At 39.4% G+C, this 27700-nt stretch overlaps 1 protein-coding gene across 1 annotated transcript in view; it reads right to left on the bottom strand.

Moving 5' to 3' along the window:
- The window catches only part of CADPS (calcium dependent secretion activator), a 793408-nt gene that overhangs the window by 439008 nt on the left and 326700 nt on the right, over window positions 1–27700 (bottom strand). Inside the window, exons 8-10 of the mRNA XM_057311862.1 lie at window positions 26675–26832; window positions 18691–18841; window positions 16540–17828 (exon numbers count right to left, since the gene is read on the bottom strand). Of these exons, the coding sequence (XP_057167845.1) occupies window positions 16540–16989 (450 nt within the window). The 5' untranslated portion in view covers window positions 16990–17828; window positions 18691–18841; window positions 26675–26832. The remainder of the gene's footprint in view (window positions 1–16539; window positions 17829–18690; window positions 18842–26674; window positions 26833–27700) is intronic.

Here is a 27700-nt window from a genome sequence, read left to right on the forward strand (position 1 = left end):
CCAAATTATACAGACTTAGAAGGAAAGAATTCTTATTTTGCTTCTTATATGGTAAATAGAATTACATTTCTACCTATGTCTGAATCTAAATATGCCAAATAAATTAAAAAGGCTCAATATTTTAAGGCTCAATATTTTAAGTCCCAGAATTCCTGTTTTGAAGAGAAATACAACATAAAGGAGTTTGGGCTAAATGTAAGGAAAATTCCAATTCAAAATGTCTTACACAAGGAAGGATTTTACTACATTCCTAGAAATCAGTATGAAAGGTAGACTCCAGGACTAGCTGATTATTGTGGCCCAATACTGTCATCACAAACTCATGTCATTTCCATATCTCAACTATTTCATTATCTTCAGCCTTGGCTTCAAAATTGGGTCTCCTCATGGTTCTAAGATGGCTGTCAGTAGTCATGACAGCACATGCTTTCTTGGTGTGTCCATCAGGAGAGGAGGAGTAAAATTATTCTCCCAAACATAAAATATAAGTCCTTTCCTTCAGTCTGATTGGGTCAGTTTAGGTCACATGGTCACGCATGAACCAGTGGTCTTTCCAACACAATGTCATTTCTGATGGGCTTACACTAATCTGCATCTACTTCTTTTTTTTTTTTTAAAAGATTTTATTTATTTATGTGACAGAGAGACAGCCAGCGAGAGAGGGAACACAGCAGGGGGAGTGGGAGAGGAAGAAGCAGGCTCCCAGCGGAGGAGCCCGATGTGGGACTCGATCCCAGAACGACAGGATCACGCCCTGAGCCGAAGGCAGGCGCTTAACGACTGCACTACCCAGGCGCCCCTAATCTGCATCTACTTCTGAAGCTGGGGATGAGGGGAAAAATGATCTGGAAAAAAAAAAAAACACTAATTCTGTTTGGAAATGGGGAATGAATAATAGGTATATAAACAAGTGTCCACAACACAGGATATGTAGATTTTTTAATATTTATAAGGTACAACTGAAGATTTCATTTGAATCATCTCAATTGGCTGGTTATATTGATTAAATGCAATGGGTGATTCAGCAGATTATCCACACTACTTTAGTAATATGTGTTGCTTATATGATTTGGGGGTCATGGAACAAGTGAAAATTTTCATCCAACTTAGCATGAACATCTCATATTGCTGTTGTCCCCAAAGATCCCAAAGGCATTTCAAGCAGGCAGATAAATTTGGTGTAAATAAAATTAAAAAAAAAAAACAAAACACTGCATTCTCTAAATATCTTTGTTGCTATTTTATCTGTAGAAAATCTTAGGATTTTTTTTAATCCTAGGAGTGAATTATTTTTGTTCTGAAAATGTAGCTCAATGAGAAAAATAATATTGAGTAATAGATTGTACTGAAAACAAAAGAATACACCAAAGGATAGTGATTAGAGAAAGCCTAATATGAAAGCATTTGGATAAGTACCCAACAGAAATGCAGAGTTCTAACTATGAGTGGAGAAGGAAATGTTGTAGATCATAAATCTCCCTAAATTTTGGTGCATACGATATGTATAATGTTGAATTTCCAACAATGTCATTTATTGCTAGCTCATAAGGAAGTCAACATACACTTAATTTGGCATAATATTTAATTCATGCTGCAGCAAACCTCTATTTCTTTAGTGAAAAGTGGTGAGAGCAAATGACTAACTTATACTCCTCTGTAAGAGCTCAACACAGCCTTCTGACTCAAATCCTAATTGAATATTGACTAAAAGATAGCTTTGAGCTCTCAGCACACAGAAATTAAAGGAAAAATATGAAAAGTTCATTGGACTAAACAGCGGATCCACAATTGTTTAGAACTGCTGCTTTGGGGAGATAGGGTGGGTGGGGAATGTACTTCTGATTAATTAAAACAACTACAAATCTTACCCTATGTGTGTTCACGTTGAAGGCCTATAATGCTGAATCACAATACACAGCAGTATACAGGCTGCCTGTGAAAAGTAGATAGTAGAAAGAAATCCTTTTCTTTTCACCCTCGCTGGGCAAACAGGGAGGGTAGCAAATGATGTGGAGCCGTTGTCAAAGCTCATAGGAAGTTGTTTCTAACTTGGTCATGGAAAAATGCTAGAGCAAATCATGTCCTTTGCAAATAAGACATTCCTCTTGTGTTGACAATATTCTTTGGAAATTTTGAAGCCTCAAAATGCCTTAAAGGAAAACACATCACTGCAAGACAAGGTCAAGGCCAATCACTCCCCATCTGGCAATCAGCCAGATGTCTGCATTATCTTTGATAGGTCCTATGCCTCAATTCAGTGCTGTTTCCACTGGAACTACTGGGAGTACAAATCATTTTCAGAGGCTCCTGACTGCCTACAAAGTAAAGCACAATGGACAAAGTCCAATAGCATTCAGTATTTACACTACCTGGTCCCAAGCTACCTTTCTGATCTTCCGCCTTGTGAGCGTCCTTTGTTCTGGCTTTGTGTGGCTTCTGTGACTTTGCTCATGCTGTCCATAGAGTATCTATTCTCCTGCCTCTCCACATTCAGATTCTACCTGTTCCTCAGTTACAATGCAGCACTCCTCCAGGACAGCGGTCGTGACGCTCTCGTAAATGATGTGATGTTTTGAGGCCTTTGAGATGGTGTCATGACCTGGGGACCCAGGAACACCTGAATCTTATCTTAGACCAAAGTCACCTATCTTCTCAGGAGAACTATTCACACAGATAACAATGTCAAATAAAAAACAAATTCCCTCTTTATTATTACAACTTTGGAAGATGAGGCTGCAGCATATAACCTTTCTCTACTTCCTATGTCCATATGCAAATAGTATGATCCCTATGAACAGATAAAAGATGATGACACCCAAGAACATGCAAGAAGAGAGACTATCAGAAACTGTATGCTTCCCTTTCAATGGGAGAGACTCTGACCACTAATAAATGTAGTCCAATAACTTTTCTCAAACATTACCACTAAGATCAGACTCTTCCCACTTGAGGAGTGAGGAAGGATGGAGAGTATGAATGCTCCTTATCCCAGTTGCCTATGCAAACGTAAATGATTTAAGTGAAATCATATGGTATTTGTCTTCCTCTGCCTTGACCGATTTCACTTAACATAATACCTTGTAGGTCTATCCATAGCCTTACAAAGGGCAAAATCTCATTCTTTTTTATGGCTGAGTAATATCCCATTGTGTGTGTGTGTGTGTGTGTGTGTGTGTGTGTGTGTGTGTATTCCACTTTGTTTTTATCCATTCATTTATGGTGGACACTCAGGTTGCTTTCACATCTTGACTATTGTAAATAATGCTACAATGAACATGGGGTGCATATATCTTTTCAAATTAGTGTTTTCAGATTCTTAGGATAAACACTCAGGAGTGGAATTACTAGATTATATGGTACTTCTATTTTAGTTTTTTGAGGAACCTCCATTCTGTTTTCCACATGACTGCATCTATTTACATTCCTGCCCACAGTGCACAAGGGTTCCCTCTCCTCTACGTCTTTGCCAACACTTGTTCTTGCTTGTCTTTTTGATACTAGGCATTCTGACTGGTATGAGGTGATACCTCATCTGTGGGTTTGATTTGCATTTCCCTGATGCTGAGCGATGCTGAGCACCTTTCTGTGTGTCTGCTGGCCATCTATGTGTCTTCTTTGGAAAAACGTCTATTCGGATCCCCTGCCCATTTTTAAATTGGATTATTTGTTTTTTTGGTTTTGAGTTGCTTAAGTTCTTTATATATTATAAATATTAACCTTCTATCAGATACATCATTTGTAAATATCTTCTCCCATTCAGTAGGTTGTCTTTTTATTTGTTGATGGCTTCCTTTACCATGCATAGGGGCGATTTTATGGGCAGTGAAGGACCGCTACCATATGATTTCACTTAAATGTAGAACCTAAAAAATCAAACAAACAGAAACATACTCATAAATAAAGAGAATAAACTGGTGGTTGCTAGAAGGGAAGGGGTTAGGGATGGGCAAAGTAGGTGAAGGGGATTAAAAGGTACAAATTTTCAGTTATAAAATAAGTCAAGAAGATGAAAAGTACAGCATAGGAGAATGAATGAATGAATGAATGAATGAATGAATAATAAAGCCCCCCACTCTCCCAATGGCTGTACTCTGGTGTTGAAGGACATCCACAATCATGACCAAACCTTTATTCTTATTTCTTTTATCTCCAATATTGGAAACGTACTCAATCATATTTTGTCAGAGGTCCTCAAACTTGCTTGCATTATCTCATCTCTGAGTACTTGGAAGTAGTTTTCCTTCCCTCCAAAATATATCACATCACTATCCTTTGATCTTCTCAGTCAGCTGGAGGCTTAATTCAAATGCCACTTCCACCATTAAGCCTGGACAAAGGCTATTTTATCTGTGAAGCAACCAGTCTTGAAACTTCCCAGGGACCTAAAGAAATGTCTGAGACCTTAAATAAAATGTACTGTCTCCAATATGTAAAACTAAAAATGAAAAATCAAAATGAAAAAATGTTCAGGTAAATGACTTCCAAACGCATGCCAACTTCATCAACTGTTAAATATAGTACGCCTATCACTATGTTTGAAAACAATTGGTGCCGTTGGTTTTTCAGTTTGCAAGGATTCCTGGAAATGCACCATGATTCCTAAGAAATCACAGTCATTTGTTAACCAAGTTATATAGATAAATAGTTTTAAAAGCAAGATTGAAAAAAATCCTTTGCTTTTTAACAATACAAAAATAAGTGGATGTGAGGTACATTTTAATAAGTTTGCTATGAGGTGGGGTGGGCCTTCCAAAGTCTGCAGGGGCCTCAGCCATACTGAGCAAGAACCCAAGACTGACAGCACAGTGGTGAGAGCCCTAGGTACATTCAGGAACCCAAGGGTGGTATCATACTTCTGTCCAGGCAATGGGAACTCCCCATACCTCACTTTGCCTGCCACAAAACAGAAACTTAGAATACATGCCCCACTGCTCAAAAAAGTTTTAAAGAAGAAATGAGATCATCTCAGTGAACATGCTATAAATGGTAAGGAGTAATTATTACTGTTCTCTAAATAATCATGAATTCAATAATCATGAGTTCTGCATCCACAATCTATTGAGTACCTACAGGTATATACACTATCTACCAGGCAGCAGAGGATACTAAATGAAATCATCTCTGTAGTATCAGGAGAAAACAACAGATACACATAGAAGTAAAGTGTGCTCAATGCTCCAATTTAGTTAGCACAGCATATGGCTAAGAGGGCAGGCTAGAGTCAGAGTACTTGGGCCCCAACCCCTCTCTACTACTTCCTAAATGTATGACCTAAGACAAGCATCTTAACTGCTTTGCCTCTTGGTTTTCTTATCTGTAGGATCAAGATGATTAATACTTACCTTACGGAGTTACTGTAAAGATTAAAGGAGATAAGGCTTATAAATTGATACAGCAGTGACAACAGACAATAAACATCCCATAAATAGTCATTATTTATTCCTGTTCTTTTTCATGACTGGTTGCCATCATCCACCTAGGAGAGTGATAGCAGGCAAGTGGGGGAAGGATTTTTCAAGCAGGAGGAAGAGCATGTGTAAAGACACTGAGGCACAAGACAGCATGCAACAGTGCAGGGATGCTGAGTGGTTTAATAGGCTAAAGCCAAGGGTGGGTGCAGAATTGTAGGAGTAGAGCCTGGCTAAGAAGAGAGAATCAATCTAGTCCATGCAAATGAGTTTAGAGTGTATCCAGTGCAAGACACAGAAAGCTGCTGAAGAATTCTGGGCAGAGAAAGGTCTTGATTGAGTCTATGTTACAGAATGATCACCCTGGTATCTGAATGGACTGTGGGCAAGAAAGCAGGCAGAGAGAACAGTTAGAAGGTTATTGCAGGGGCGCCTGGGTGGCACAGCGGTTAAGCGTCTGCCTTCAGCTCAGGGCGTGATCCCGGCGTTGTGGGATCGAGCCCCACATCAGGCTCCTCCGCTATGAGCCTGCTTCTTCCTCTCCCACTCCCCCTGCTTGTGTTCCCTCTCTCGCTGGCTATCTCTCTCTCTGTCGAATGAATAAATAAAAAATCTTAAATTAAAAAAAAAAAAAAAAAAGAAGGTTATTGCAAAAGTCCATACAAGCAATGAGGACCCAAAGCAGGGCATCAGTAATGAAGATGAAAAGGAGAAAGAGGTGAAAACTTGCTAAAAAGGAATATCAACAGGATGTGTGCGGTCTTTGGTGGCGAGGATGAGAAAGAGTGAAGATCTGAAGTTGAGTTGTGCACTATTGTCTTGAACAGCTTAGTTATATATCAGCACTACTAGGATATTCACTAAATTAGAAAATAAAAGGGAAAGAGCCTAGGTGAAAATTCTATTGTTGGGTGGTCTGAAGACATCCCATGGGAGATATCATGAAACTCCATGTTCTTCCAAGTATAGTTTGTAGACCTGTGTCATCTGTGAACTGCTGGTTATTGGTCCTTAATCAAGATAAAATATTAGTACCATAAATTACATCAACTTCATTACTAAGCTGTTCAATTCAGCTGACAATTTTGTGTGTGTGTGTGTGTGTGTGTAGCAAGATTTTCTTGAAGAAAGCAGGGAGTTAACTTACATTCTAGTACAAGTTCCTTCTTTCATTGCAGACCCTTGATGAAGCGTTGAATGACGTGTGCCAGTCTGAGACCACACCTTCAGCAGCACTGATATATACGTTTGGAAGGCTGGTGAGAGAACCATGCTAGAGCCAACGATCTAAGAATAGGAAGTATAGGGATGTTAGTAGCCAAAGCCATCATTAATGGTGAAGTGGCCCAGAGAGAAGACATAGAAAAAAGTTTGGTAAGGCTGCCATTAAAAGTATCTCAAACTAGGTGGCTTAAACAGAAATTTATTGTCTCACAGCTCTGGAGGCTAGAAATTCAAGATCAAAGTGTCTACAGGGATGGCTCCTTCTGAGGCTATAAGGAAGAATATATTCCATGCCTCTCCCTTAGCTTCTGGTGATTTTCTGGCAATCTTTGCTGTTCCTTACTTGTAGAAGCATTACTTTAATCTCTGCCTTTCTCTTCACATAGTGTTTTCCCTTTGTCTGTGTGTCCCTATGTTGAAATTCCCCCTTTCAGTAAGGCCATCAGTCGTAATGGATTAGGACCTTGAAGGACCTCATCTTAACTAATAACATCCTCAAAGACCTTATTTCCAAATAAGGTCACATTCTGAGGTACTGAGGATTAGGACTTTGCCATGAATTTTGGCAGGGTGGGGGGGACATCATCAACCCATAACAAAGGCCAAGGATAGAGACCTAAAACATTACCAATATTTAAGATTGAGACACTCACTACATCCTGCCTTACACTCTAAGTGACGCTCTGTATTCTCAACTTCTTAACCAGATTGGTAGGTTCTTAGAGATCAGAAAGGCTGCCTAAAATGTCTTTGCATATTTTGCCTCCACGATTTAGTGAGTTTCTTGTATGTAGAAGTGGCTCAAAACAATGTTGTTTGATGATGTATAACAAACAAAAATTGAATATGGAAGAGCCCTCAAGAAATGTTTTGAACACAGTATGTTATGACACGCTGCCTTATAGACAACAGTTGCTGTACTTGTCAGAAAAATCACCAAAGTCGATGTTCAAGATATATTTTAACTCATTTGCTTAAACAACTCTATGCCTACCATCCACACCAAAAGGCTGTTTTTCTGCATGGGCAACAGAAGGCACAATTATTTGCAAGAATTTTCAATGTTTTTCCTTTGCTTTCTGAAGTGGCACAGTAGATTCCCTGCACCATTGTGCATGTTTGCCAAAATCCCATTGTCTTTTCAAAGCACTACAGCCCCTGGAGGGTCTGTAGCTTAGCCTGTGCTCCCGGAACATTGAGGGATGTTAAAAAAAAAAAAAAAAAAAAAAAGTTAACCCCAAAGTATCTCGTAACTTTCCTACTGCATGGAAGTGATGGGGAGACACACATGACAGGTTGATATTTTCCTCCTATAGGGCTGCTGAGAGGATGTCAATACTTTATCAGATTATTCCACTTCTCTCAATTTTAGAAGAGTGGTCAGAAGCTTGGAACACTTGGGGGCTTGATAATTCAATTTATTTTTCAAAACTCTCCTGCTTGTTAAAATGAAAAGAATGGCTTAGCGAAGATAATTTTCCCCTTGACTAGGGAAAGGCATCAGAAAAATCCATACCTAAGCATTTTCACCTTTTTAAAGATACTTTATACCCATCCTATTCTTATTACTGCATTCAGTATACAACAGTGCTATGGTTATTATTTATTTATATTCTAACTACACTCAGAAAAGACTTCAGATAGCTTACAGTGAGAGAAAAATAGCCCCCAAATCCCATAATAGAATAAAAGTAGAGAAAAGCATATTTATGTCTAAACATGTACAACCTATAGATTCTATTATATAACTTTGGTTAACATTAAGACTGATAATATCTTAAAAAGCCTAACTTTTACTAACATGCTGTTGACTGCCCATTCTTTTATGTTTTCTGCAGAAAGGGCTAAATCAAATAAAACTTACTAAAAAACATATACCCAATATGGAGATTCAGTTTTCATTTTGGCTCTTTCTGACTTAATGGTTGGCCACTTAAACATGTCCTACAGTGACTGAAGTTCAACTGGGATTCAGCCATTTCAAGAAATTCATAATTGCTTATTGTCTTTAAAAAAAGATACTTCTCTATAATATCTCAACATGTGTCTATTGTTGGTATAAACAAGCTAAGCTGGGAAGTAATCAATGGTATATTTCTGCTACATAAATTATTTTGAAACCATTTAGTAATTGGTATGTTCTTCATGTTTTCCACTGAGAAGCTTTGAAAAAGTAAACAAGTTGTGTACCTAAAATAGAGGCAGACTATATTTAAGACTTTTTCACTTCCTCTCTTTAGAAGCCCCCTAGGAAAGAAAACATCAGCGTGGAATTTCAAGTCTAAATGTTTACAAGCACCTACTTTGTGCCAAGCACTGTTTTCAGAAAATGGGAATCAAAGAGCAGTAAATGTGGTCCCTGTCTTTGGGATTCTTACAATCTAATGGGAGAGAGGCATATGTATATAAGGTAATTTAAATATAATATACAAAGAGTAAAGTAGAAATAGACTAGGGAGTTGAGAAAGCATTTAGATTTGGGTAAGGTTTCTGGTAAGAGATAACACCTGAGTTAATTAAAGGATGAACAAGAGCAAATCAGTTGAAGAAAGGTGAGATGTTCTAAAGATGCTCTAAAATAAGGAACAGCACGAGCAAAAGCACTGTAGTATGAAATAGTACGGGGGCATCTGGTGGACAAAAACGCAGGAATTACCGTTACTGACAACATTGGCTCAACATTTACTCCATATGAAGGACTTGTTAAGCAGTTAACATGCTTTTTTTTTCTTGTGATCTTCAATATTATTTCCCCCCACTTTACAGACTTAAAGAGACTGGATAATGTGCCCAAGGTCACGTAGTCACCAGGTCACAAAACTGACCAGGGACTTGAATCAGAGACTGGTGACCAGCAGTGTTAGTGAAATGTTTCAAAAAAGAGAAATAGTGATGCTTTGTACCCTCAACCCCATCTATTCTGTAGATGATGCTACGATGGTAACCACTGCCCTCCAGGTCTGCTTATCATGTCAATAATGATAACAATCACAATAATGACAGAAATAATAAATATAAGGCTTGCTATGGTCAGTACTTTGCATATATTAACTTTCTCAGTCCCTTTACAGACAAAAATAACACAACATTGCACATATCAACAATAACAAGAACACTTAAACAGCACTTACCACATGCCAGGCATTGTTCTAAAAGCTTTAGTGTATTATCTCACTTAATTTTCATAAGAACCCAATGACAAAGATACCACTACTATCCCCATTTTATTGATGAGTAAACTGAGTCACGCAGAGGTTAAATAAGTTGCCCAAAATCACAGAGGCAGTTTGGGGTACAGCAAGGGAACAAACCCAGGCATTCAAGTTTCTGAGTCTATGTTCTTAACTCCTGTTCACTGTCTGTCATATGTCAAGTCCAATGACCAGACTTTGAACCATTTGCAGACTTCAACCTCCCTCTCTTACCTGCTAATATCAGAGAATTCTATCACATGCTTGGACTGATAAACGAAAAAATAGCAAGGTAATTCTGATCATCAACTCTCCAATTCTGCAGAAACTATAAATCTGATCCTAACAAGGAAACTGTTCCCAGAGACAGGGAACATGGAGTTCCAAATTTCCAGATTCTTTTCTTGGATGGGTTACAGGGACCAGGGTCAGACCATCAATATCTGTGCAACAATGGCAAGAATAGATGGGTGTTGGCAAGAATCAGATAGCTAGTGTCCTACCATCCAGATGTATATGGTATCCATCTTAGAACAAAAATAATTTCAGTTAAATGTGATCAACATTTCATTATTTAACTGATGGCTTGGTAGTCTTTTTATTGCTTTTTGCAAACTCAAACAACAACAACAACAACAACAACAACAACTCAGGCTCAGCTTCATCTTCCACTAACATATCTTCCAGTTATAAGAGAAGCCAGAAATACAAATTTTTTGGTGAAGTTCGTTTTAAATGTTGATAACTAACCCAAAAAACTGGAAAATGTACTGTAGACAAAACAAAATATACTTGTGGGTCACTTTTAGCCCACAGGTCACAATTTACAAGCTCCCGTGTAGTTTGTAGTCTTAGAAACTTTTAAGATCTCACCTCCTCATCCAAAAATTTACTTAAAGTGAACTCTAACTTGATTTGTCTCAGATTCTTTGAAGACACTGCCTTATGTTGTAATGTAAAAATATCACAAATTGAAGACTGAAGGAAATGTTAAGTCTTGATAAGGAGGAACTGCATTGCCCAGCAAGAACTATCAACTGCTACAGTGAGAGGGCACATTAGAGATTATCTAAGGCTTCCCCATCCCTCTTTTCATATGAAAGATGAAGAAATTACCCAGAGATAGAAGCTGACTTGCCTATTAGCCATGGTTTACTAGTGGTAGCATCTGAGCTCAAACATAGTTTGTTTTGAGATATATATATATCCTTTCTCTTCACCATCTAGTTTTCTTCATTCTCTCAAGAAAGTCATCTGAATCCCTAGATCCAGCCATGCCTATAGCCACCCAGCATTGAATGTTTTTCTATTACAGACACCAATAAATCTTTCCTTTCCCCTTTGTTTTCCTTTTGATTTAACCACTTGAGTTGGGTTTTTGTAACTTGGAACTAAAAGAATTGGACTAACAGTGTCCCACAAACAATGGCTCCTTTCCACATTACTGCTACCTCAGGCTCTTCTCCAGACTGGGATACCTGTCTTCCTGTAGGCTGATACAAATCATACAAGTTCTTTAAGACCTAATCCTAGCTACTTCCTCCATGGAGATTTTCCCTACTATTATATCCAATTCCGTATGTACGCAGGCACACACTCATTCTCTCTTTCCCTACACTTTAGTATTTGTAATCAGCATCTTACAACTTAACTTATTTGACATGTGTATATGTTGGCTTCCAGACTAGAACATAAGCTCCCCAAATCAGGAACATATCTCACAGGTATCTTCTGGTTCTTCAACCAAGCCTGGGAGAGACAGTGCTTGGTGCAAGGAGTAACTAGTCATCTATTTAAAACTAACATAACATAATAAAAAATTAAAAAAAAAAAAAACCACTTAGTTCTAAGTTAGGAGAACTCTCTTAATCATTCCAGCTTAAGTTGTATAGACACCTGGCCCCAAATCACATACACTGATTATATTTTAATGCAATAACAAATGACTGTATATGAAATTTGCTTTTGTAGGGGAAAGATCTATGAATCATTCGACTTTTACCACTATACACAGTACAATTCTTCAGGAATGAAGGATTTAATTTCCTTTGTTCTTCAGTCCAGTTTTAAGGAAGCATGAGGCTATTCCAAGAATGTAATGAGGCAAGAGCCCTCTCTTACTTTTTTCGGTATTCTGCATCTTCAGAATTTCTCTGCTGGTACTAGTGCAAAACAGTTCCTGCCCATTGCACCAAGCAGATTGGAAGGAAAATGCCAAAAAGCATATATAAAGATTTCAATTCTTTTTCTGATGAAGAGAAGAACAATTCTTTTTGAAGGAATCCTGGTTTAATAGCCATTTCATGCTCTCGAAAGGTTAGAGCATTTATTTTTTAAAATCCAAATCATATGTTGCATTGACAAGGCTACTCTTTAGAATTTTGAATAGTAGAGCTAACCCAAATGCCTTAAAACATATCTGAATGGATGAACCGCTGTTATGGATTTAAAATATATACATACACTCATGCACATATATAGTTAACTAGGACTAGGTCTTAAATTTTAGGAAAGCCAGGCGCTTTTGAGCCATGACCAACTCACAAAGTCAAGTAAGAGAATTTCTGTGGCTAACAGTGACTCAACATTAGCCATAATTTCATGGCAAGATATGAGGTGAATCACGTAGAAATGAGTAGCTTGAACTTACAACACATTTGGTCTACTCATAAAGTCCTCTTGAATGAAACAGGAGTTCATATAAAATAAACATGATTTTAGGATTGCCCCTTTCCCTCATTACATACATACACACACCAATATACAGGTACACAAACGTATATATGCACCCACATTCATTCATAATCCAGACATTATACTTCCTAACCAATTAAAAAATTGGTCATGCCAATCTACATATTACACAGAATTGTTTACTGCTTTTACATTCCCTCAGTAACATCTATAAGTAACTAGTTTACTTGAGGTAGTCATTCATCACCGTTACTACATTATTTAGAAACATATGGCACAGCTTTGCCATGCCAACTTCTAGGTATTCACTTTACCAGTATAACAAAAGAGGACAAATAAAAAGCACAGAACCGTTTTTCAAATTGTCATTTATAAGCAGCTGAAACATACACTGTGATAGTCAGAAGGCTAGATTTTTGCTTTGGTCATTAATTATCATTACTAGCATGTCATATTTAGATTCACTGTAGTATAAGAAAAGTATACTTTAAATGATAAAAGATATGTTTTCACATAGTCTATTCAAAGTCTCTTCTTTTAACTGGGGAGATTACTGGAATGACCAGGCACTCTTTTCCCCAGAACAGTGAAACCAAAATAATTAACTAACAAAATGATCCAGGAATGGTAACTTCTCCCTCCCTGCTCCTTTCCAATTGTTCTTCTTGGCTAAAACTGCACAGAGAGCCTGACTGACAAGTCTGGTGTTCTGATTTACCAGCCAATTGCCCATCTCTTTCCTTCATACTTTTTATGAGGTTAATATCTAAATGTCCATTTTGCCCGTGTTGATTTGATAGTTGCCCAAAGGAGAGGAACAGATCTCTCTCAACTCAAATAGAAGAAACCCTGGGTTAAAAAAAAAAAAAAAAAAAAAAAAAGTACACCTGACATGTTGTCAGGATGCTAAGATTCTATTTTTCACTCTGGAATATTTCTGGCCAGGTTGCATATTAAAAAGACAGGATTTGAAATCAGAATAACCCATGCCTCAGTTTCCACTTGTTCTCCTATCTACATAGTACTTTAGGCAAATTATAAAAACTCTGAGTCTCCATTTTCTCTTCTAAAAATTAAGATGGTAATTCCTACATTGTTAGAGTTAGGAGAATTTAAAGTGATCAAAGAACGAGAAAACAAATATAAGTAAAAACTAAGGAAATTTCTAAACTACCTATTTTTGTGACTCATGTATCAATATTGGTTCTTTAACTGTAACAGATGTGCCATACTACTGTAAGATACTAATAGGGGGAAGCTGCGGCTGGAGTATATGGGAACTCTCTGTATTATTTTCTCAATTTTTCAGTAAATCTAAAACTCTTCTAAAAAAAATAAAGACTATTTTTTAAAAAATGATCTAAATGAAGAGCCTTGCACATGGCAGGTTCTTGAAAAAATTGAAACCAGTGTTGTGATATAGACTATTCGGTTTCATAAAGCATCTTATACTCTGTACAATATGATCTTTTCTTCTCCGGCTCTGTTGGGGTATAACAGACATATAAGATTGTGTCAGTTTGAGGTGAACAGCATGATGATTTGACAATATGATCTCTTCTCTTCCCCAATTCAACTTTTTCATAAGCAGTCTTCTCTGGCTCCCTCCATATCACTCTATTCCCTTCTACATCATTTTCCCTCTAGCTGTTTCTAATTCATCCATTTCTATTGTACTATAAATCTGTGTATAGTTTACAACCAGTTATTGTTTCTCCAAGACTAATTTTGGTTTATCAATCTCATTTATTGGCCTTAAATTTTACCACAATGCTTATGCAAACATTTCCATTACTTTCGGTGACTACTCATTTAAAAAAAACCACATCAAAGATCCAAGCTTTCTACTTGGGAGAAAAATAGTAAAACATTCTTTTCCAGAAAGATACTAAACACTTAAAGATACAGAAACGGAAAAGCTTGTTTTCTTTTGTAATAAGGGGATAGATATTCAGCTTCCCAGTATAGCCAACAGCCCTGAGGCAGCTTTGCTGGAAGATGCATTTAGCACTAGTTTGCTGCAATAACTAAAAATAGTTTGACCAAATGCCAGTGTTATCAATCTGTCCTGTAGTCTCTTTGATGTTAAGGTCATGTGTAAAAACAGAACCCACTTTCCCCTCAAAACCACAGCTTTGAACTGATTCAGGTAAAACATGCAACCAGACCAGAAAAACTTAGCCTCATGATGATCTCTTCAGGTAGCTGAAGTTTCTGTTTAGAGAAGGAATGGGCCACTGCGAGAACATATTTCTCTCCCCATTCTAGTGCTGAATGTTAGCCTCTATTTAAAGGACAGAGCTCTAAAGGCTTTTGACTGATGAAAAAATATAAAACAAAACTTTGCTTTATCAGTTTTATATTTTTTCTTTAAATCACAACAGTTTTCATTGCCAAAGGAATAGGGCATCTTTGGGTGGTGCTGTTATTAATGGGATAGATTTTGAAGATGACATTTCCCCTGCTATAAAGACACAATTAGCATAATAATTCCAAGCTGAAACTTGAAATACCAGGCCCTGTACCTGAACCCAACACCCAACCTTAATAGAAAAATCCAAAAACTTTTATTGTTCTGAGGATACTTTTGTCTACTGTAGTTCACAATATTGAGGCTGAAAAAGCAAGGGGCCACTGATGAGGGATAGAGAGTGGAGTGTGTAGCCCACCTGCTATTCCCCAACCAGGAAATGAGTTGTATTTTTAATAAAACTGATAACCAACCTTGTGATAGCTGAAATAAATCATCAGCGCTGGGTGGTGTGTGTACATATACAAGCAAAACAAACAGAGAAATCTGTGCTAACTTAAGATAACGGTGGATAAGTACAGGAAACCTAACACTCTACTACAGCAACACGGAATTCAGTCTTAAGTGACAGCAACCAAGAAATTCACTACTTTAAGAAACCGTCCCTCTGGGGGCTTCACCGGACACTCTTTCAAAATGGAATTGACAAATTCACTTAAAAGAAACAACGGAATGCTTACTTTCTTCACTAACTCACTCCAAATGGGGACCTGACCTCTTCTCTTCTGGTCCCATCACTGTCCCTTATCCTGCAGTTACCTTCCCCCTTCTTCCTCTGGCTTGAGAACAGCTGATAGAAATAGGCACTTTTTTCACATCAAAAGCAGTCCCGAGCCGCCTCAGCCCTGCCCCAGCCTCAGACACAAAAAGCTTTTGATGCTTGTAATTGCGAAGCTCTTTGCAGCTGCACTTTATCAAGCCAAAAGCGGCTGGGCTTGGAGGGCCTCGGAGAGCCAGAAGGTGGCGGCGAAGTCACCTTGGGAAGAGAAGAGGGTCAAAGGGAGGAAGGTAGACAAGCTGACCCCGGCGGAAGGACCAGAGGGCGTGCCCCGGCTCTGGGGTCACTGAGGCAGGGGGATTAGGGGTAACATCAGCCACAGGGGGAAGCGGTGCCCGAGGACCCTTAGACGACCCTAGTCGGAATCAGCTGACCCACAGTGTGACTGGAAGCTTCACCTCCCGGGCTTGCTTTCTCCCGCCTGCCCCTGCGGCTCTCACGGCTGGGCGAGCCTCGCGCTGCTCCGAGGCGCTCTCTAGCTCTACACCGGTGCCCCCACCTGCCGGGCGCCCCCGCCCGCCGAGCGCACGCCCAGGAAGGCGGGCCCAGAGCTGAGCGCAGCCGCCCGCCGCTGGAGAGTGCCGGGAGCCCGGCAAAACGAGCAAGGCCTCTCTGGGCGCCGCGGGCTGCAAGTCACTCCCGGAGCCTTCCGGGCCAAAGAGCAGGACCTCCGCCTAGCTCCCCAGCGCTCCCGGGTGGGGCACACGGCCCTGAGGTCCAGGCCCCTCGCAGGTCCCCGGCAGCTCCAGGAGCGCTTGGAGCAGGGGCCGGGCCCGGTAGCGGTGAGGGGGCCTCGTAGCCCCTTCCCCAGGGCGCGGTCTCCTCCTCTTCCTCCTGCTCCTCCTCGCCAGCTGCGCCGCCAGCTCCCATTGTTCGCCCCGCCCGCCTGGCGACGTCCCGGCGCCGCTCCCCGGGCCTCCCAGGCGCACCTACCTTCTGCTGCCGGCGAGCCATGTCGGTGGGCTGCTTGGCGTTGAAGGGATAGGCGATGCAGCGCATCACGAACACATAGAGCTGCAGCCTCTTCTTCCTCTCCTCCTCCTCCTTCTGCAGCCGCTCCAACTCCTCCTTCTCCTTCTCGCTCACCACCGACGGGCTGGGGCTGGAGGGCCGGCCGCCACCGGCGCGACTGCTGGGCTGCAGCCCCCCGGCCCCGCCGCCGCTGCTCGCGCCGCTGCCCCCACCGCCGCCGGCGCCTACCCCGGCTCCGGCGCCGGCACCGCCGCCACCCCCAAGCCCGGCGCCGCTAACGCCGCCCGAGCCCTCGCTAGTGCGGCTGGGAGACAGGCGCGCGCCGGACGCGGCCGAGACGAGAACCTCCTTGCCGCTTTCCTCCTCCACGATCTCATCCGATTCCTCTTCGCTGGACGAAGGGTCCAGCATGGTGGCGCCTGGGGAGGGGGGTGGTCCTTGGAGCCCTGGGCTAGGGGTGCAAAAGATGGGGGGCGCTGGAGGCAGCTGGGGGTCGGCTCCCCGGGATGGGCGCTTCTCCCCAAATCAGGGAGCGGGCGCTGCTGCTCAGCCTCCGCCGCCGCGACTGCTTCCTCTGCCCGGCGATCGGGAGCTGGGCTCAGACCCAGGAGCGCGAGGGGAGGAGGGGAAAGGAGAGGTGCGTCCGTGGACCGGAGGTGGGCAAGGGGGAGAATCAATTGCGAGCCCCGAGCTCGCAGCCGGATACCATCTGCAGCCGCTGAAGGAGGCGCCTCCAGAAAAGATGCCGAGTGTTGCAAGCTGTCGATGCAGCCAAGAGCCTAAGAGGCATCTTGCCGATTGGGGAGGGAGCGGCGCTTACGTGTTTATTGGCTTAACTCTCCCGTGTCCGCTGCGTAAAGGGTGGCTGCAGAAGGCTGGAGCTGGGAGAGCGTGGAGCGGCTCCAAAGTCAGAGCTTCAGTACCGACCGTAACACTTCCCCACACTCCTCACCCCCTCTCCTTTGTGGATAATTTGATCCCCAGTTCTTGATCCCCAGTTCTCATTGCCTCGACCTCTCTCACTCTCCCTCGGACAAAAAGTTGTTGGGGGAGGAAGAAATAGAGAAACCAGTATTGACTTCTTGTTAGCGAAGAGTGGGCGGTCTATTTGGAGACGCTGAATCCAGAGGTCTTGCGGAGAGGAAGTCGGTGAGATCCCGTACAAGAAAGAAAGAGTTTATCTCCTTTCCGCACACCTCTTCACACCCGGGGCTTGTGGGCAGTGGGGCTTGGCAGCTTGTTTGTCCCACCTGTGTAAACATTGATTCCAGCAATTTACAAACACCCACTCATTAAAAGTGAATCAAATTTTGAATTGATTGGTGTATGGACCATGTAGCTCAATTATTTAAGTAGAAGCCCCGCCCTTGCCTACCCCGCAAAAGCTATAATGAATATTCTTCAATTCCAAGAACTGAGAACACTTTCTGCTGAGGTAAGCATACCAGAGAAATAGAAAGGTTTCTGGTTGCTCAGCCCTTTCTCTTTTCTGGCTGCTGGAGGATCTGGGTGGAGGAGTGGGGACCCTGAGATCAGACAAAGGCACCCCAAGAACTCAGCGGCATCAACATCCGATATGTTAACTCTGTCTTACTGTCTTCATCCCTGCTTCTCGGTTATCTATTAATTCAAAGCAGCAGATGGTGTCTTCCTTCCCCTGCTCCTTTCACTTAGGCCAATAAACGCGGCGGACAAGGGAGCTGGCCAGCGTGCTGAATCTAATCAGCGACCCGCAGATGGATTGAAAACAAACCAACACCCTCTACCCTTGGATCTTAGGCTATCTAGAGACCTTTCTCCACCTCCGCCCACCCCCATCTCCTATATTTATGCATTTTCTAATGTTCGAATTATTCCTAGATACTCGTAGGAGTTATTGTAAAAGTGTAGCGTGAATTTAAAGTTTACATCACATCTGTCTTTATGTATTTTCAAATTTACCATGAGTTTTACTGCAGGCTTCGATATTCAAGTGAAGCTTTCTTACTAATTTGAGAACTAAAAAGGAACTAAAAACAACATTTGGCTTCACATTAACTCCAACAATCCTGTTTGAGGCTTTGAATTAGTAATATATGTATAGCTTATGTTTGACTCCACCACCATACTCACCTCAAGGACATGACTATGTGGCCATCACACATTCTGTATCAATTTAAAACAAATAATCCAGCAATGTGGAAATTATTACAGTTTTGCAGTCCTCACTTTTTAATTATTTTGAAGAAGTAAAGAATGTTCAAATCATGTGGTATTGGTTTCCCTGGAACAGAAAACATAGTAGGCCAATCAATTGATAACCTTTATTCAGCACCTTTTTGTGGAGTGATTATTTTTCTAGTCGCTTGGGGTAGATGGAATTTTTAAAAGACATTCTCTTAAAGAGTCTATAATCTCCTTTGGGAGATACAATATAAACATGTGAAAAAGATTAATAGCACTTATTTCAAGGCAACATATCAACAAATCCAAGTTAGTAAACTGCTAAAATCTTGCATGAATGAAACAACTGGGAATGGAAAAGAATTCTGTGTTTCTCAAAGAAGAGAGTTAAATTTTAAAGGAAGGAACCATATGAATGAATGGTGAAAAGAGAAGATATTACAAGTGAAAACGTACTTGACAAGGCCATAATGATAAGACAAGGGACCAAGTAAGGTACAAAGTGTTATGGAGATGGGGTACGGGTAGGTAAGGGAAAAGTGGGGAGAATAAAAGAAGCTGAAATAATAATGCATTTGGCCAAGTAGAGGGATCATGTTTAGGGCACAAAAATGAATTAAGTTACCAAGGGAGAATATGGTGATTTGAGGAGGGAGTGATCCTGAAGGCCAAACAAAGGCCATTTACCAGTTAAATATTTCTTCTTTAAGCAAGCTTAAGCATTTAAGTATTATTGCATTAGACACTGGGAGAAGAGTGACCATGAATTCTGTCTTCAGAACCGTTTGGAACTTCTCAATTGCTATAAAAAGGTTTTGTTTACTGTTGTATTTTTACAAATTCCTTTGGCATTCTTTGGGGTATTTTCCCCAATTATACTCATTAAAACAAAAACTCAGTGCCTATGTTTTGTTAATCATATAAACATATGACTTGGGTATTAAATGTAACATTGCATAGCTAAACCTAAGAATCTTCTCAATCCCCCCATGAGTTTTCAGAGAGACTTAAACAGATTTTATGAGAAAACTTTTACACGTTTCTTTTCAAATGGTGTGCGTTCTTGTCTTTTAAAGTATACATCCTTTTAAGAATATCTTTTACCTTAGCTAAAAGTTAATTCAAAGTCCTTGGGGGCTATTACAGCTCTTTGCTACTGCTAAAGATAAGCTATGCCAACCAGAACTCCTTAGACATTTAAACCAAGAGTCGGCTTTCTAGATACAAATTTTGATGAACAAGAATGAAAATAACCCCAGAACATATCCAAAGGCTCTTAATATTTGTTTGCCTTTTGTTAACATGCATGTTCTTATTTTTAAAATATCATTATACCATCAATTCTAATACAATCACTATATTCTCGAATAAGTTATTTTAGATACTTGCATGTTTGCCCCTACCTCCAGTTCTGCTTTGTAAGAAACCTGAATAACCTCAAGGTGATGGAATAAATTTTAGTGAGCCATCTGGAGACCATATCATGAAAGCATTAGTTATAACATTGATTTTTTTAAAAATCCCACCCACTAAAAGCAAAGTCTAGAGGAGATGGAAACAACTCAAACATTAACCCAGGGTTTTCTCATCTAGACCACCCTCCTCTGAAGTGTTTGCTGTGATCCTGTAAAAGGCCACAAGTATGAGGAGTTATGAGAGTCATTGGCAATTGATAGACACTTTGGTGAAAAATAATCACTTTTTTATGTCACTCATATAACAATCAAGTAACACTGAGTTTAATGGCAATTTTAATGTTTTTATGTGTTTTTTACTAGAAGATAGTTTGGTTGACTTATTTTTTTAAAATCTCATAACAAGTCTCATATTATAAAGATGTAATCATAATCATCTCCAATCAATATTTCTTTTATTTTTAAAATTTTAGGAATAGCTCACAAGCACTAAAAGGGGAAATATGAACCTTATGAAATACCTATGTCAAGTTAAATGCTTGGGCTCTCAATCTAGGCAGTTCTGCTTCTGCTACTTAACAGCAGAGTTATTCTGAGAAACTTACTAATGACTCAGACTCAGTTTCCTCATCTGTAAAATGAGGGATGATTGTACTCACTTCCTTGGAATGTCAGGAAAATTAAATTAGATATTATATTAAAAGGATTTTTCAACAAATTAAAAGTAGAATTACCATATGATCCAGTAATTCCACTACTAAGTATTTTACCCAAAGAATATGAAAACATTAATTGGGAAAGATATATACACCCCTATGTTCACTGCAGTATTATTTACAATAGCCAAATTATGGAAGCAGCTCAAGTGTCCATCAATAGATGAATGAATAAAAAAGATGTGGTATATATATACACAATGGAATATTATTTAGCCATAAGAAAGAATGTGATCTTGCAATTTGCAATGACATGGATGGAGCCAGAAAGTATAATGCTAAGTGAAATAAGCCGGTCAGAGAAAGACAAATATTATTTGATTTTACTCATATGTGGAATTTAAGAAACAAAACAAAAAAGCAAGCAAAGAGACAAACCAAAGAAACAAAAAACAGACTCTTAACTATAGAGAACAAACTAATGGCTACCAGAGGGGAGGCTGGTGGGGGGATTGGTGAAATAGGTGAAGGGGATTAAGAGTACACTTATCATTATGAGCACTAAGTAATGTATAGAATTGTTAAATCACTATATTGTACACCTGAAACTACACTGGAGTTAAACAAATTTTTAAGTATTTTTCAATAGATTTTAGGTTTAAACTTTTTTTTTTTCAATGGTAGAAGGGCTTATAATAAATGAGATGACCAGAACTTGGGCACAAATAATTAAAAGGAAAAACAACATTAAAGACACCAAATAATCCAGGAATAGGTCCTTAAATAATAGAATATTTGCCTATTTATTTCATTGATCTTTGTCTTATTTTGGATAGTATTTTCAGGGACTTAGAAAATGGTTTATTTTCTTTGAGAAAATTACTCTTCATCATTACTCTTTATCATATGATAATTCTTACTGAAGTGAAATGAAGTAGGTTAGGATGGAATTAAAGGACAATCATAAGACTAAAAATAATAAAATCCAGCCACACAAAAACATCTTCTTTCACTCCAGGCAATAAAACATGTTTTAGAATGATAAATAATACTACTTACAGGAATTGGTTTTGGAAAACCACCTTATTAGTTAAGATAAAAAAGAAAAACAGAACAACATATTTTACAATAAATATTTGACTTGAATTCTGAAAACCAACTATTCACAAGGGTGAATTCCTCACATATACAGTTTCTTTTAATAGAAGTGAGAGCTAGATGTTGTGTAGATTGAAATGCAGTTTATGCTGGTGTTTGCGAACTAAGTGGATAATTGAGTCCTTTGCATTGACATGGATATGGCAACATGCCAGCAAATAAAAGAGAAAGAAGGACCCACATATATATTGCTATGTAAGATATTACATAGATAGTTTGCCTGATTTGCAAAATTCTCCAATTTGGCTTACCTTGGTAAATGCTGCTATCATTATACCTTCATCTTCTTGAAAAGATTTTTCTGGGTTGATTATCTGGGTTATATTTAATTGTTTTCACAAACTACATTGGCTTTAGATTGGGAAGTTTTCTGAGGATTGAAAGTAGGAATGACTGAAATCAGGGTGTTTTTTTATTAATAAATTTGTTTTCCGTTTTAAATAATTGAAAATAGCAAGTTCCTTCAATTGCGGCTAGCTTAAAACATGAGTCTTTGGATACCTTATCTTTTGGAGGAGGAAAGTGAGTAGGAAAAAAAGGTTAAGAGAGGTTTGAGGAATGAAGGGAAAATAAGTGAAAATGTAAGCATGGGTCCTGATCAAGGGGGTCCTGATACTATCACCTAGGTCAGGGTTCTATAAAGATAAACATATTGCGGGAAATGCTCTAAATTAGATCTAGTCACCTACATGCCAAACCAAACTAGCAAAGAGAAGTTCATATATTAAGGCCTGCTCTTTTCTCACAAGAGTGCCCTTCTTCTTCTTCCCCTTCTTCTTAGGGTGACACTGACTCTGCTTCCATAGGAGAGTCCACTATTCCAGCCCATTGTCTGTAAGAACACCATACTCTTCTCTTGTTTCTTTCATCAATAGGGATTTCCTGCCTGGTGTGTTTCTAAAAGAATATTTAGGGAGATGCTGACATGTTGTTATTTTTCACTTACAAGTTGTACCTAATGATTTACCATGAGGAGGAATGAACTCTTTTAAGAACCTAACATTCCTTTGTGACAGGATTTGGTATACTCCAACTGCGTACTTATGAGTGTACAAATCCTTTTCTTTCATTGTCCTTCATCCTGTGTGGCTCTTGGGAGACATATGCAAATAACAAATACAGATGAACATCACAATGTCACTGTGATGATTACTAGGCCAGGGCTTAATACTTCCCCTGCACAGAACTCTGAAAATGTTCAAGTAAAACATATATTTTGGCTTTCTATCTAAGCAGAATCTCCACCTTCATAATCCAGAATTCATATTTTGATGTTTTATCACTTTCTGGAAAGTTTCAAGATACAGGAAGATGAAATAACAATTGGTACCATTAGGCATGTCTAAAACAAGAGATATGCCCCAAGATTGCTGGCCTTGAATCCACTCACCCCAGTCACATGGAAAAAAAAAATAGAAGAGATATACATGGGTGCCGTAGCTCTTCAATGCACAGTGACCTGCCCACTCATAAACATGCCTCAACTGGCATATATCATCTAATAAATCTGATTAATATGCTCTCTTCTTGAAGAGGAGATAGGAAGTAGGAAAACACACTGGCAGAGAGCCAGAAGCTTGTCTTTCTCCCTGCAGGATCATAACCCAAGCTACCAACCTTTCACCAAGTGGCTCAGGCTCTCACTCTCCCGGATTATTCTGCAACCAAGAATCTAGATGAACCTCTGCACTTGTTTTTTAAGATTGAGTCTCTATTAGGTATATTTATTTGGAATTCTGGCACTCTTCTTGGCAATGTCTTTGAAAGAGATAAGGAGATAATGCATGTGTGTACTTAGAACAAAGTCTAGCCCATAGTAAGCTTCTGATAAATGCCAGTGGAGATGGTGATGCTGTTACAAAATTTTATTCAAAATAACAAAGCTAGGCCCCATTTTTGTTTTTTTGGGGTTTGGAAGAAGGTAAGGGGGTATGGTGTACTAAGGCCAGTGAAAAACTTCTTGACCCTCAAGAGAAAGGCAACTTAGCACTGGAAAGCTGTGGTAGTCTATGAGAGTCAACACCAGGGGGACAATAAAACAGTTCTTGCAGGGAGTGGGTGTTGTGTTCTTCCAGTGTAGATTTAATACCCCACCCCCACCCCTGCTCTACCCATTCTGATATTTTAGTCTACTTTTACATTTTTAGAAGGTATACCAGCATAAAAAGGAAAGTTAAGTAAAAGATGAGGCCAAGTAGCAAAGCTTGAAGAGTTAGTTGGCTGGGACTTTAAAGAGAGCCCTTGGAGTGTATTTGAACAGGCATATCAACTGCCATAGATATACTCTTCTTCATCATTTCCTTGAAGGGCATTATTATGTAATGCCATATAAAAGGACCATATACAAACTTCCCCAAATTAGTGAAAATCAATCTGCATTTCAATCAAATCATCATAAGAAATGCAATAAAAGTTTAAAGAATATTCTGCACTCAGGGGCGCCTGGGTGGCTCAGTCATTAAGCGTCTGCCTTCGGCTCAGGGGGTGATCCCAGGGTCCTGGAATTGAGCCCCGCATCGGAATCCCTGCTCTGCTGGGAGCCGGCTTCTTCCCCTCCCACTCCCCCTGCTTGTGTTCCCTCTCTTGCTGGCAGTCTCTCTTTCTGTCAAATAAATAAATAACATCTTAAAAAAAAAAAAAAGAAAGAATATTCTACACTCAAAGTCAACTTGCTGTGGAGAAACTGCAAAAAGTTAGACCTAAATCATAAAGCCTTATCTTTCTTTGCATTATTATTTATACCGCACAACAAAATGAGACTCCTATGAGTCACCAGTACTTTTTTGTACTGTCAGCCATTAAAACATTAAAACAGCACATTTACCCTGCAGTGGCCATAACCGATTTGATTACTTCAGAAAATGTGTGGGAAAGGAAAACAACACATGTGTGATGATGCCTTCAGGCAATAGGTTGAGTAATCACATAAAACTGAGTAATCATTTGTTTTCCCACCCATACATGTGCATAACCTCTAGTGACTTGACAGACAGTGGGAATGATTTTATGGAGTAACTTCATCATGGGACTCAATCACGTATTCAGGGCTATTGAGGGCAACTGAGACTTCAGTTCCTTGTTGACATCTTACTAGTAGGGGGATGAAAACTGATGAATGTTCAAATTATATCCATATTCATGACATAAAATATATGACGTTAAAATTGATCTCTCAAAGGAGCTACTAGTTTAAAAAAATAGGAAAAACCATAGCCTGGTGATGAGGGAATGGAAGCCAAGCTGAGGACAAAGCAGAAGCTGACACCCTGCAACCCCTCCCCCTGGGATGTATACAACATTCCTCAGGCACTCCTGGCTGCCCTACAGGACAAAGAAACAGTTAACCTATAGATACTGCTATTTTGCAAGACCGGAGTCTCCCTCAGTTTACAGATGTCTTAGCAGTCTACAAGAACAAAGCTATCAGTAACCTAGCTTCCAGAAGGAAATGTATGTAGACACAATTAAACTTCCTTACTACCTACAGTCCATTGACAAGTCCTTGAAACAGGCACAGTGACATTCCTCTAGGAACTCAACTGCCTTGATGTTAATTCTTTGCTAAGGGCCAAAGGCAGTCCTAGTCTGACCCCCTCCCCTCCACCAAGATCCTGTAGGTCTACTTTAACGTATAAAAATTCCTTTGGAAACTTCCTTTATCTCTACCCTCCCCCTCAAGATACGTGTTGTCAATCGTCCCCCAAGCATATGGCCCACCGATATACATCTGAAGGGTCTCATGACTCAGGTTTTATTAGACAGTAATAAATGACCTTTTCCCAACAACAGCTAGCCCCCTCAAGGTCCTGGAAATCTTGCTTCCAAAATTCCTTACAGACTTAAGCTATCCCTAACCCCCTCCCAACTTGAGGGTATATAATGGGCCATTCCTCACAACCCCAGTGTAGCAGCTCTTTTTGCCCACAGGTCTTGTCCCTGTGCTTTAATAAACCACCATTTTGCACCAAAGATGCCTCAAGAATTCTTTCTTGGTCGGCGGCTCTGACTCCACCCCACTGAACCTCACCTATATTCCACAACCTCATCACTGGTAAAGGTTTGATTTTTTTACCTAAGTTTGCCCAGGTGATAAAGGCAAACTTCTAATATCTCCATATCAAATTTATATTCCATAGTTATTGATACAGTCTCAGGGTCAAATATTTGTTTTTGTTTTTGTTTTTTGCCTTATAATTGCCTTTGTTATTGTCATGGTTTTTTTATTGTTATTGTTTTTTTAGTTCTTATAGACATTACTCACTGGGTAAAACATGTCCAAGCACCTCCTATTTTATTAACTGAGTTGTTTCTAGAAAGAAAGAAGATACTCAAACCAAGAATCTAAAACACCAAATTTTGCATTTAAACTTGGATTCAAATTCTGATTCTACCAGCTATGTGGCCTGGAAAAAAGAGTGGCTTCTTTGATCCTCAGTTCTTCAACCTTTAAATTGGCAATGAAAGTACCAAAAATGCAGAGTATTTTTATGAGGGTGAATCAAGTTCATGCATCTAAAATGCTTAACACAGTATCTGGCACATATTCATGAAATGAAAACAATGATCAACATTATACATGAATTTTCATCCCACTGAATGGGCAGACCAAAAGAAGAATATGTCTGGCATTTGCCTTCTGCAGGGAGGATAGGTGCTATTGGAGAAATTTCTACAAAAATTCCACTTTGTTATCAAGAACTTTACCTGCCATCCGGAATAAAGTACTTCACTTGAGATAGCTTAGACAAATACATGAAGTTATCATTATATATTTCGTCAAAATTCATCTCAAGAAGAACTTATTTGCCAAGTGGCCACAAAATAAGGATGTTATAACCAGACTTGTAATGAGGTTGACATTCCTGGAAGAAAAAAGAAAGAAAAGGCCATTCAAACATTGCTTTTTGAGGGCTCAGCTAAATAGCTTTCAGAAAGAGCTTCTACTAGCTTGTATTTGCATAACAAAAAGATTCCCCCACCTTCCTATAGTCTTATTTGCAGATCCCAAATAGAATATTTATTAAAGTCTAGATGCAATTAAGTCTTTTGTGAAATTTGTGTTTGATCATGAATAGGGGTGAGTCAGAAAGTCTGTGAACATAAAGTCTGTGGAACATAAAGGGAAGTATACAAGAAAGCATTCTTATCTTATATTTAGCAATAACATTCAAATGACAAAAAAAGAGAGAAGATTTCAGAGTAAGATGAAGTTTTCCATTGAGTGCATTCACTGCTAATCTTGGTTTCTTTGTTTATTGCTCTCATTAATTCAACTAACATATGCTAGATGTTGGAAGATTTGCTTATAAAGTGGTGATGGGAAAGGTAGTCTTTGCCCTAACCTAATCTGTCTGGATTCTGAAAGTGCTTTTGTATGAAAGGAAAATATAGTGAGTCCTCAAATAGTAATGTGTGTTTCATTAACATAACAAAAACCATGTTTTAGATTACTACTAAAAGATGCCATAAAATCTCAGCTTTTTTATTTCACTCCAGAAACTTAAAAGGAAGTCTGTTCTCACCTTCATTATTGTTCTGAATTAGGATTTTTTAAAAATGGTCTATATTTTACTATGAATATTTCAGAGAAGTAGTTCCTAAGAGTTTACCTAATCTGGAAAGGTATTTGGGGGAGGGGGGCCAAGCAGGGTGATTTTTTTTTTTTTAGCATAAAAGATGTCTTAAACTAATCAACTAATTTGTCCATAATTCCATGGAAACTACAGCAGG

The sequence above is a fragment of the Ursus arctos genome, unplaced genomic scaffold (genome assembly GCF_023065955.2).
Source record: "Ursus arctos isolate Adak ecotype North America unplaced genomic scaffold, UrsArc2.0 scaffold_14, whole genome shotgun sequence".
NCBI classification, from domain to species: Eukaryota; Metazoa; Chordata; class Mammalia; order Carnivora; family Ursidae; genus Ursus; species Ursus arctos.